General features: G+C 36.3%; 1 protein-coding gene across 1 annotated transcript in view; it reads left to right on the top strand.

Annotated features, from left to right (window-relative positions):
* Nucleotides 1–11,774, top strand: part of LOC126198956 (ubiquitin-like protein 3) — a 494,344-nt gene extending 482,570 nt beyond the window's left edge. Inside the window, exon 4 of the mRNA XM_049935605.1 lies at nucleotides 9,703–11,774. Within this exon, the coding sequence (XP_049791562.1) occupies nucleotides 9,703–9,767 (65 nt within the window). The 3' untranslated portion in view covers nucleotides 9,768–11,774. The remainder of the gene's footprint in view (nucleotides 1–9,702) is intronic.
* The last annotated feature ends 933 nt before the right edge of the window (nucleotides 11,775–12,707 follow it).

Genomic DNA, 12,707 nt, shown 5'->3' with positions numbered 1-12,707 from the left:
ACTGTTGGAAAACATATATCTCGTTTTTTCGTAAACATCGCTGAACACACTTAGCCACAGATACGAATACAGGATTTACACATTGTAAACAAGCCAAAGATAGCAATATAACTACAGTATCAAAGATTTCAAGTTGACCAGAGGCATTATTAGTCATCACACACACTGACAAGAGATTTGTCCTTTATTACATAGAAAATAAATGTAAATTAGCTTAAACTAGTAAAATGTTTATTTATAAATTAGCTGTGCAATTTAATAGGTATATAAAACTAGATTTTATACATTATATTTCAGTTACATTTAAGATTATTGGTATTGAGAGTATTATGACAGCTAATTTCTTGCTCCTTCCATTGGCTGATCATGGTATATGATGTCTGGGATGAGATGTTGATGGTTAACTTGAAATAATAAGTAATGCTGGAACTTGTAAGGGGGGGGGGGGGGGTTGAGAGGGGTGATGTGGAGAGAGAAGAGAGCTGAAGGGGGGGGGGGCAGAAGTGGTAAAAGCTTTTATGTGTGTGGGGGGGGGGGGGGCATTTTTGTTACTGAATGACTGTTTAGTTTTTTAAGTTCAAAGAATCCTTAAAATTCTGAAAGAAGGAGTTATTCGCCAGTTCTGTCTGCTCATTTAAAATGGTAATGTGGGGGAAATTATGTTTGTGGGTAAAAATCTCTAATTGTTCGAGAAGATCCATCTTGAATCCCTTGTCTACAGTGTGTAGGATTTGAAGGTTAGTTTTTAATGTCTGTTATGGAATGTTTTATTATCTGCTAGATGGGTAGCAAAAGTGGATCTATTTAAGTTGTTTAGGCGAAGTGCATCAGTGTGCTCTTTGTATCGGATCTCAAAATTTCTACCTGTTTGCCCTATGTAGTAGCAGGAGCAGCTGTCACATCTTAATTTATATATACCAGATTTTTGGTAGGGTGTGCTGGCTCTTTTGGTGTTGTGGACTATTTTTGTTCTGTATTTTGTTGTTAGTGTGAAAACTTATTTTTGACATTATGTGGTTTGAATAGCTTAGCAAGTTTGTATGAGATATTGCCGAGAAACGGCATACAAACGAATTTGGGTTTCTTCTGCTACTGAGGTCTGGCTTGCTAGTTTTGCTTTGTTAGATATAATGTTTTTATCTAATTTTTCAATTATGCTTGGGTCATAAGCATTGTTTGATGCTATTGTTTTTAATATATTGATTTCATTAATTTTTGCAGTAGGATCAGCTTGAATTTTTGTTGATACGGTTAAGTGCTGATTTGAAAAAAAGCTAGTTTATGCTGATTTGGGTGGCATGATGTATTGTTTATTATAACATCTGAAGTGGTGGGTTTTCCTATATATCTGAAATTTATGTTTGTTGTTGTGATGTGTTATGTTTAGGTCAAGAAAATAGATACCTTTTTGGGTTTGGTGTTCTACTGTGAACTGTATTTTGGGGTGAACATTATTAAGTTTACCAGCTAAGGCCTCAATTTCAGTGGCTGTCCCATCATATAACAACAGGGTGTCATCAACATATCGTTTATAATAAATGATCTTGTCTGTTTCTATTGGGTTTTGCTTTAAAGAATTTAATTTCAAGATCATTAATGTAGATGTCAGCAAGAAGGCCAGCTAGACTACTGCCCATTGCTAGACCATCATGTTGAATATATATTTTGTTGTTGAAGGTGGAAGTAATTGTGGGACAGCACTAATTCAAGTAAATCCATCAGCTCACAGATTTCCATGTCACTTAACTTTTTATGTTGTAATAAGTTATTTTTTATTATTCGCACATAAACAAAAAGAAAAGCTCTCACTCCTGATTGCCAAAAAATCCCCCATTCCACCAAATGAATGCCCTCCCGTGCAACATAAATTCTTTGAGAGAGTAGTTAACACAACAAGCATTAATTTCAATAGCACAGAATTAAATTTGTTAAATAAGGGACTTAAACATAATATTGCCACAAAACTTGATTACAATAGTGTTAAAGACCTAATAACTAACACCAAAATAGCATGTATAACATCAAAACTAGATCAGAATGATCAAAATGCTCTAGCCCATGATGCAAACAAAATAATAAAGAAAACCATAGATGCACAAAGGCTCCATAGTAATAAACATGATGAATCTGCAACACTGAAACAAATTAACAAAAAGCTAACAAACAGTAGTGCCCTTGTTGTTAAATCTGACAAAGGCAGCACAGCCGTGATAATGTACGTCTGATTACATTAAGAAGACCCTAGAATTTTTCAAGAATAACAACATAACTGAGTTGAAATCTGACCCCACTCCCAAATACCAAGCTAAAATAAAAGACATGTTAAAAAATTGTAACTTTCTGCTGACATCCATTGAAGCCAAACAATGTGTTATAATGAACCCTACAGCACCAAAGCTTAGATCACAACCTAAAATTCATAAAGATGGACACCCGATACGCCCGATTGTGAATTCCATAAATAGCCCAGGGTACAAAGTGACTAAAAAACTGCATGAAATACTCAAGAAATATTATACATTCCCAACCAATTATTCCATAAAAAACACCTATGATTTGATTGACAGTATCAGAGAAATTTCCATTCCCAATACAGCTAACTTTGCATCCCTTGATATTGTCAACCTGTACACAAACATACCTATAATAGACACACTTCGAATAATAAAAAATAACTTATTACAACATAAAAAGTTAAGTGACATGGAAATCTGTGAGCTGATGGATTTACTTGAATTAGTGCTGTCCCACAATTACTTCACCTTCAACAACAAAATATATATTCAACATGATGGTCTAGCAATGGGCAGTAGTCTAGCTGGCCTTCTTGCTGACATCTACATTAATGATCTTGAAATTAAATTCTTTAAAGCAAACCCAATAGAAACAGACAAGATCATTTATTATAAACGATATGTTGATGACACCCTGTTGTTATATGATGGGACAGCCACTGAAATTGAGGCCTTAGCTGGTAAACTTAATAATGTTCACCCCAAAATACAGTTCACAGTAGAACACCAAACCCAAAAAAGGTATCTATTTTCTTGACCTAAACATAACACATCACAACAACAAACATAAATTTCAGATATATAGGAAACCCACCACTTCAGATGTTATAATAAACAATACATCATGCCACCCAAATCAGCATAAACTAGCTTTTTTCAAATCAGCACTTAACCGTATCAACAAAATTCAAGCTGATCCTACTGCAAAAATTAATGAAATCAATATATTAAAAACAATAGCATCAAACAATGCTTATGACCCAAGCATAATTGAAAAATTAGATAAAAACATTATATCTAACAAAGCAAAACTAGCAAGCCAGACCTCAGTAGCAGAAGAAACCAAATTCGTTTGTATGCCGTTTCTCGGCAATATCTCATACAAACTTGCTAAGCTATTCAAACCACATAATGTCAAAATAAGTTTTCACACTAACAACAAAATACAGAACAAAATAGTCCACAACACCAAAAGAGCCAGCACACCCTACCAAAAATCTGGTATATATAAATTAAGATGTGACAGCTGCTCCTGCTACTACATAGGGCAAACAGGTAGAAATTTTGAGATCCGATACAAAGAGCACACTGATGCACTTCGCCTAAACAACTTAAATAGATCCACTTTTGCTACCCATCTAGCAGATAATAAACATTCCATAACAGACATTAAAACTAACCTTCAAATCCTACACACTGTAGACAAGGGATTCAAGATGGATCTTCTCGAACAATTAGAGATTTTTACCCACAAACATAATTCCCCACATACCATTTTAAATGAGCAGACAGAACTGGCGAATAACTCCTTCTTTCAGAATTTCAAGGATTCTTTGAACTTAAAAAACTAAACAGTCATTCAGTAACAAAATGCCCCCCCCCACACACATAAAAGCTTTTACCACTTCTGCCCCCCCCCCTTCAGCTCTCTTCTCTCTCCACATCACCCTCTCAACCCCCCCCCCCCTTACAAGTTCCAGCATTACTTATTATTTCAAGTTAACCATCAACCTCTCATCCCAGACATCATATACCATGATCAGCCAATGGAAGGAGCAAGAAATTAGCTGTCATAATACTCTCAATACCAATAATCTTAAATGTAACTGAAATATAATGTATAAAATCTAGTTTTATATACCTATTAAATTGCACAGCTAATTTATAAATAAACATTTTACTAGTTTAAGCTAATTTACATTTATTTTCTATGTAATAAAGACAAATCTCTTGTCAGTGTGTGTGATGACTAATAATGCCTCTGGTCAACTTGAAATCTTTGATACTGCTATCTTTGGCTTGTTTACAATGTGTAAATCCTGTATTCGTATCTGTGGCTAAGTGTGTTCAGCGATGTTTACGAAAAACGAGATATATGTTTCCAACAGTGCCTCATAAAAGTAATATACATCTAGTGAAAGTTTTAACTTGTGATATTGTGAAAAACAAGACACAATGGTTTCAAAAATACGTCCTAAAAGAGATATATATACCTGCAAAAAGATTTATTTGTAAGTAACACCTCAAAACGTAAATTAAACTGTAAATATTTCATGTAACTGTACCACATGTAGTGATTATTTGCTCTTATACGTTAAACATAAATTATGCTGTAAATATTTCGTGTTACTGTACCACATGTAGCGATTATTTGTTCTCGTTTCTGTCTAGCCACAGATACTCAACCACCCACACAATGGGTACAAAAAAGCACTAAATGTATACACCATCTGATGATGAGTTGCTAGGCAGCTCGAAACCGGTCATGGTTAAATAAAATACATCTACATAAAAGGCGACTGGTTGCAGTAATTTCTGAAAACCTGTTCACACCACAGTCGCAGTGCTCCACATTCACAATGGATAAAAGCTCTTATGTACAGTTGATCACCACTCCGATCGGTTGCTTGGAATGCCACAGGCTGCAAGGTGGCGTTTAATGGTGTCTTTATATCGCAGGTGTTGACCACCTTTCCTCCTCTTCCCGCACGAGAGCTGCGAGTAGAACACCGCTTTAGGTAGCCTACTGTCATCCATGCGTACTATGTGACCACTTCATCTCAGTTGATGTTTCATTATTAAAGCTTCAATACCAGCCAGTTTCACGCGGCGCAAAATCTCCGTGTTTGGGACACGGTCTTCCCATTTGATGCGCAGAATTGATCTCGGACATCGAAGATGAAATTTATCTAGCTTCTTAATGTCAGCTTTGTAACAGCACCAGGTTTCCGAGGCATACAGTAAGGTGGATAATACTACTGCTTTGTAGACTGCAATTTTTGTTTGTAGTTTGAGATCATGTGATTTCCATACTCGGTCATTAAGCTTACCGAAGGCTGAGGCTGCGCTGGCTATACGCGCTGCAATTTCCGTTGTCAGGCTGTTGTCACTTCTAATTTGGCTTCCCAGGTATTTGAAATTTGACACATTAACAACTGCGAAGTAAAGTGAGAAGAGTGTGGGAGCCAGAACACAGCCTTGTTTTACACCGCATGTCACGGGAAACTGTTCTGAGAGCTTGTCCTCATGGCGGATTTTTGCCATCATGTTTTCATGAAACTGCTGAGTCAAACTGACAATTTTGTCAGGGCACCCAGTTTTCTTTAGTATGATCCAGAGAGCTTCCCGTGGGACATGATCAAAAGCTTTTTCCAGGTCTACAAAGCACATGAACAAAGGCCGATGTTGCTCTAAGCTTTTCTCTTGCATTTGTTTGACAACAAATATGGCATCCACTGTGCCTCTGTTTGGGCGAAAGCCACACTGGGTCTCTGGTAGCAGTTTTTCTGCAAAGTGTGTTAACCGGGTGTTAATTATGTGGGTAAGGACTTTTCCTGCTGCTGAGAGAAGAGAAATGCCCCTGTGGGAGCTGTAGTCTGATATGTCACCCTTGCCTTTATAAATCTTGGAAATACAAGCATCTTTCCAGTCTTGTGGAATCATTTCATACTCCCAAATCCTTAAGATCAGAGCAAACAATGGTTTCTTGATGTTTGGCCCCCCATATTTATATAGCTCTGATGGCAAGTTATCTAATCCTGCTGTTTTGTCAGTTTTCAGCTTAGCCAGTGCTGAAATGAATTCATCGTAGGAAGGGGCATCCGCAAGTTGTTCCTCAACTGGCAGGTCTTAAAGTGCTTCATTGTATGAAATATCGGTTGTCTGATGGTCGGGATTAAGAGCGTCATTAAAATGTTCCGCCCACCGAGACAGGATGTCACTCTGTCACTCTGTTTACAATTATACAGGGGGTTTAACAAGAAGTTATGGCAGAACTTTTAGGAACCTTTCCTCACTTATAGAGGAAGAAAATATGTTAGATGGACATGCATCTGGAAATACTTTATTTCCATGTTAGACCTCAGTCTCTACAACTCTTCAACATGTTAATCATCGGAAAGACATAAGAAAAGAACATATCAGCACAATACGATACACTTTCCTATATGAAATGTTCAAAAACTCTTCCATTAACGAGGATACGTGCATCAACCCGTCACCCCGATGCCCTGATGTATCCCTGGAGAACTGCGTATTGTTCATGGCCTTCCACAGTACTGAATGTAGACTCTGCACATTTTGTACTGAAGATCTGTGCCCAAGAACTTTCAAATGTCTCCACAAATAAAGCTTTAGTGAGTTTAGTTCACTAGAGCATAGAGACCAAGGAATTGGTCTACCTCTACCGCTCCAAATGCCATGGAATATGTCATTTAGAAGCCTATGAACACTAACTCTGAAATGAGGAGGTGGTCCACCATGCATGAAGCACACATTTTGTCGCATTTGTAAAGACCTGTGTTCTAACAGAATGGGTAATATATTATGTAAGAAGGCACAGTGAGTTTCTGCATGTAACCTGGGTGGGAGAGCATGAGGCCCTGACAGACAACTACCAAGAATGCTGGCTCAAATGTTGACTGAAAATATAAAATATTTGTTCATGACATGATTGCACAATTTTGTAAGGATTTTCGACAGCCCACACATGTTTATTGTGAAATTTTAAAATCACATTGAAATGTAGCCTCATCCTTCATGAACACCATGTTTAAACTAAAGAGAGGATTGATACATTGTTGAATGAACCATTCACCAAATTATACCTGTGTAGGAAAAGCAGCTGTTGACAGTGCCTGCACACACTGTACTTGGTACAGACACAGCAAGTTCTCGTGTAACGCTTCCCAGAAAGTCATGTGGTTAGCATTGCTTTTTGCAGCTAATTGTTTTATGTTGACACTAGGGTTGTCATGAACTGCACAAAGAAGTTCCTCCTCCACTGAGCTACCCTCCACCTTCTAGGCCTCTCCCAGGGTGAGTAGCAGGTCTAAACATCCCAGGCTTGCTAAGGCAACGATCAATAATTGCTTGAAGATTCATCTTGTTGGTGCACTGTCATTCTGTAAATATCTCCTGATGCAAATATTTAGCACCATGGTCATTACCATCTAATCCGTGCAGCAAATGGTCATCAGGCAACTCTTCTGCATTTGAGTACACTTCCATTGCATTGTACCGGAAACCAAGTCTTTGATAGACACCAAACAGTTAATGCTATGTCCTTGATGTTAGTAAAGCACAGTGAAGTTAATAACATGTCAGCATAAGCAGTGAAGCGAACAATATAGGGAAAGACTGACTGCTACTTACTGTAAGGAAGACACATTAAGTTGCATACAGGCACAGTTAAAAGACACTTACATAAAGCTTTTGTTCACAGCCTTCATCAGTAAAATGGACGCGTGTGTGCGCATGCGCGCACCCACCCACCCACCCACCCACCCACCACACACACACACACACACACACACACACACACACACACACACGAGCAAGCACCCCTCATGCACTCATGTCAACTCCAGCGCCTTAGGATGGCTGTGTGTGTGTCTGTCCTTTACTGATGAAGCCAAAAGTTGTATGTAAGTGTCTGTTTATTGTGCCTGTCTGCAACTGAACATGTCTTCTTAACAGTAGATAGCACTGTGTCTTTTCTTACATTGTTGATATTCCTACATGGAGTTTCCATTGTTTGATTTTACTGAGCATTGAAGTGAGTTACATGTCAACATTACCTCTGTTGCATTGGAACAACAAACACTGACAGTGAACCTGAGAGTTAAAACTTACTGTACATAACCATGATGGTATTTTGAACATTTCATCTAAGAAAACGTTTCACATAGTGTTGGTATGTTCTGTTTCTGTGTGTTTTCTATAATTAATAGAATTACAAAGAAAAGTAGAAAATAAGCTTTAACAAGGAAATAAAGCATTTCTAGACCTCTGTTCATGTAGGGCTTTTAATTTATCTTTGTGTGAGTAATGTTTCCTGAACATTTGGCTATATTTTGTTACTGTTTATAATACATCTGAGAAATTCCTGTGCCTCCACGTTTCCACCTGTAAATTTCTCCTTCATGATTCTCAGATCAAGTGTTTGTGATGGCTGAGCTGTGGTCTGTGCAAAATTCTTCAGAGGCTTCCACATTAGTTACACCCTCTAATCAGTCCATATTCTCAGTCTCGTTCCGTTGTCAAAGTTCAGCCACACATTACAGTTACATTGTAGTCTCTCTCACATAATGAATAATTTCTTTTATTTGAATGCACATTTTTTTAAAACTAATTGTGATCTAAGCTACTAGGCATGTATTCTTGTATTACTGTGGTGGACTTGGGTCTATTTCAGCAGTCCCGTTTGGTTTGCAGACCTTAGTCATTCACCTGAATTCCTATTGTCCTATTCACTTTCAGACTTATTCCAGCATTACCTGTATTTAATTTTGTGTCAAGAACCCTGTTATCACCAGAACAGAAATCTCGTTCTTCAGTGCACCTTGTTTTACTATTCCCATTAGAAAGATAGCAAATTATTGGTTGAGAAAGTAGGACAAGATTACTAATGCTGTGAGGGTACATGGTTTAGTTCCAGTAGTGGACAAAAACTCCTGAAATTGATGGTGATTAGGCTGAGGTACAATACATTTTAAACCATCTGTCTCTCTTTAGTGTAAATCAGTTGTTTCCCAGTAAAATAAAGAAATTAAAAAATGGGAGACATTTCTAGCTGCCACTAGTACTATTATACCTTGCTCAAACACAATATCCAACCAGCTACTCTCACAGTACTAGTAGTATCTTGTGTAACCTGCTAAGTTGTTTGTTATTTGTAATACACCTGTCACTGTTAACTGTTTATCCATTTTTTGGTGTGCCATCATTTTATCTTTCCTCACGGATGAGCTCTTGTTGGTGCACATATTTAAGCAATCTCTCTCACCATCACCTGCTGAATTGTGTGCATGAGTTCGGTCTTGCCACACACTTTTTTGCTAACGAAATATGTGATGTAGAATGTGACATTAAGTTTAGTATTTGTGTAGAGGAATGTGAGAAGCTTACAAAGAACATCTAGAAAATTTTGAACAAGTTAGCTATGTGCTAATGCAAGACGTCAAAAGAAACACTTTTCACATCCTTCTGAGAGTCTATTGTACACACCTTTCAAGAATCCAGGTGTCTGGAATGTCACAATATTAATTACAACCTTTTTCATATAATAAACAACTGATTAAAGTGTTACAGTACAGTCACTATTATTTATGTTTCAACTTGTATTTATTTGCAGCCTCTGCATTTACATGAGTTTGTATTCTTATATTATTGTTTTAATTATTGACAGATCAACGCCAGAAGAGTAAGGGTGGTGGAAGCAGTTGCTGTTCGGCATCGTGTTGCATACTCTAATGTATTGCAAGATAACATTGTGATGACTTTACCAAGGATTGGTGCATTGACAGTTTAGGACAGAAATGCCTACGTACATAGTCAGGCACCTCAAGTATTACTATTGACTTAAACAAGCAAAGCAGCTCCCCCTGACAGAAGATAAAGATCTTGTGAGATTTCATATTGTTGTGATATTCAAGTAGCATAACAGAAAATTTTAAAAATGAAGACGAGAGTTTTTTTAGTGGGAGGATATGTGATAGTGGAGACTGATTGCCCATCGCAGTGAAATGTACAGTGAAAGAAATTAAGTTTCTGTGTTACTTTATTTTTGTATTAAAATTCTAATATTAATCTTCTCAATTCCTATTCTTTTATGTACCATAAATATTATGGTATAATTTTACTCATCAGATGTATGTTATACAGATTACCTATGTTACAGGACTTATATGTAGAAGGAATGTGATTTTCTTTCATTCTAAGAAGAAAATTCTTTGCACTACATAGTTTCCTACTCGTTGTTAGAATAACTCAACAGAAACTGCTGGTAATTGTACAGAGAGCATCTTATTACCAGCAAGTGACTTTGAGTGTCAGACATTTACATTTTATCATGTGCTGTTGATGTGAATATGGATACGATACTGCTGAATTTCTTCATGAATATGACCGGTGTAGCGTAGCTTCTAATAAGAATCTGTAGCTGTCAGAAGAATAATGGCACACAAATTCCTTATGTTGATTCCTGCTTTGTTTAACTACTGATTTAAATTTGTATGAAAGGATCAGTATTTTAATGGTATTGGAAGAAAACTTTTCTCATCATTCCTAAATGCAGAAGATATATTTTCTGCTGATATTTTTGTTTTGCTTCCAGAGAAATGACATAAGTACCATTTGTTATACTAAGATTTATTTGTATTTAGGAAATTGTATAGGAAATATCATTACCCATAATGCATGTTAACATCCCAAATCCTTCTTGTGGTTACTTGGGCGCAGAAGTGAGAAGCAAGAATGTTACTCTGATAAGCTAAAGAAAAAGAAGCATACTGTGTAATGAGGGGAGAAAGGAAGAAAAAAAATATGTCCCACAATTTCCATTTGAAATGCACTTCAAATAAATATATCGAACTTATTGGAAATATTTATGCATTAACCTGTATATTATAAAACATGGTTAATTAAGTGTGACAGTAATTTTATGTAGTTTATACTTTTGTTGAATGAAAATACTTTTAAAATGAATATAAATTTCAGTACCTTTTGAAGGTAATGCAACTAGTGGCCTATGTTACAAAAAAGTTTGTTTAAATCATTGTTAACATTATCCGTCATAATTCACATAGATATTCTGTTACATGGAGAATTGGTCCATGAGTATATTTAAAAAAAAAAAAAGAAACCAGTTCGTAAATATAAGAGAGTGGATATATCATATATATATATATATATAAAGAAACACAGATATATTATCAGTTAAAGTTGTATCTTTATCTGCATGATATTTCCTCTTACTATATTAAATTGTAATTTTTCTATAGAATTCATAATACAGAGTTTATTTTGTTGGGCTGTAGCGGCTTCAGCTTATGTACGGGTACCCAAGATACCACACTTTCTTTCTTGCTATTTGTGTATTGGAAATTTAATTGCATTTTGGATTTGTAATTGCCCAGTACTCTTCGCTCTTGTCATTAAGTGAAAAAGCCATAATACAGACACCAAGAAAAGATATTTGGGAGATATAAAGCATGAGTAATTTAAAAGCTTCTGCATTAATAGTTGAGGCTGTGTGTACAATTTCCTCATGCTTTTTGTATGTTTATGCTATATAGCAACGAAGCAGCACATTACTACAAACATCTTTGTTTCATATGATGTATGTTGTACTCTAGTTTCTATTGTAAATATAGTAACTAATGTATTTTTTGTTACATTACGACATATAACTCCTCAGTGAGGGGATTTTATTCTGCAGAGATGGAGTAGTATTATAGAATAAAGTTGAGATCACAAACACATTCCTTGGCTCAATTTTATTTTACCCTGCTTAATGACATATTAAGAAACTGCATTTTCCCCAGGCAAGTATGGAACAGTTGCAAATGTGGGCATCATTGCGGTTCTACCTGTAACCAGAAGTATATTCTGCAGCACAATGGTTGGGATCAAATGCCTGTGGGCAAATGAAGATTATACGGCAGTTGAACTGTGTACACAGCACTGCAAGAACTAGATACTGGCTGTTAAGGGAGTGTACTTGTCACTGTGCGTGCTCAATAGAAAAAGTTCAGACTTATGTTGAAAACATGGTTCTTGCTTTTATTTACAAGTGATAAACTATTTTATTCAATTCCAAAGCTATTAGAAGGTGCAGAATTCCTTTCAGCACGGGATCAGGAAACTGGGATATGTTGACTTTTGTTTCTTCTTTTTAATACCTGTAGAGTAGAATTTTTTACACAGAATCTCTACTTGCATTTTGTAACTAAAAATGGAGTGCCAAATAATTTCATTTTATATCCTACACAGGTCCTGAAATATTGTTTGAAATCTAAGGAAGTTGCATATTGATGAATCAATTGATGAACACAGAAGTGTAGATTTCCTCTATGAAAGTGTCTTTCAAATAAATGAAATTTATTCATGGCTGTGCTAGTCTTATTACAGATATTAAAGATTAGTAGATATTTCCTTTATAACAATATATTTAAATGTCACTAATTTAGTGAGGCTGTGCCTCTCTGTTGTTCCTGTAAACATTCAGATTTCCTGCCAAATCGCAAAGAACATGTGAAGAACCTTGCTTTGGATAGCCACCAGAACTGCTTTATTGTAAGGCGTCAGACTATATGTTGCCTCTACATCATGTAATACAAAAAAAGCTAACAAGGGAACCTCCCCATTGCACCCCCCTCAGATCTAGTTATAAGTTGGAACAGTGGATAGGCC

The sequence above is a fragment of the Schistocerca nitens genome, chromosome 8 (assembly GCF_023898315.1).
Source record: "Schistocerca nitens isolate TAMUIC-IGC-003100 chromosome 8, iqSchNite1.1, whole genome shotgun sequence".
Classification (NCBI taxonomy): Eukaryota; Metazoa; Arthropoda; class Insecta; order Orthoptera; family Acrididae; genus Schistocerca; species Schistocerca nitens.
Note: the sequence above shows the minus strand (reverse complement) of the source record. Positions and strands in the feature narration are given on the sequence as shown.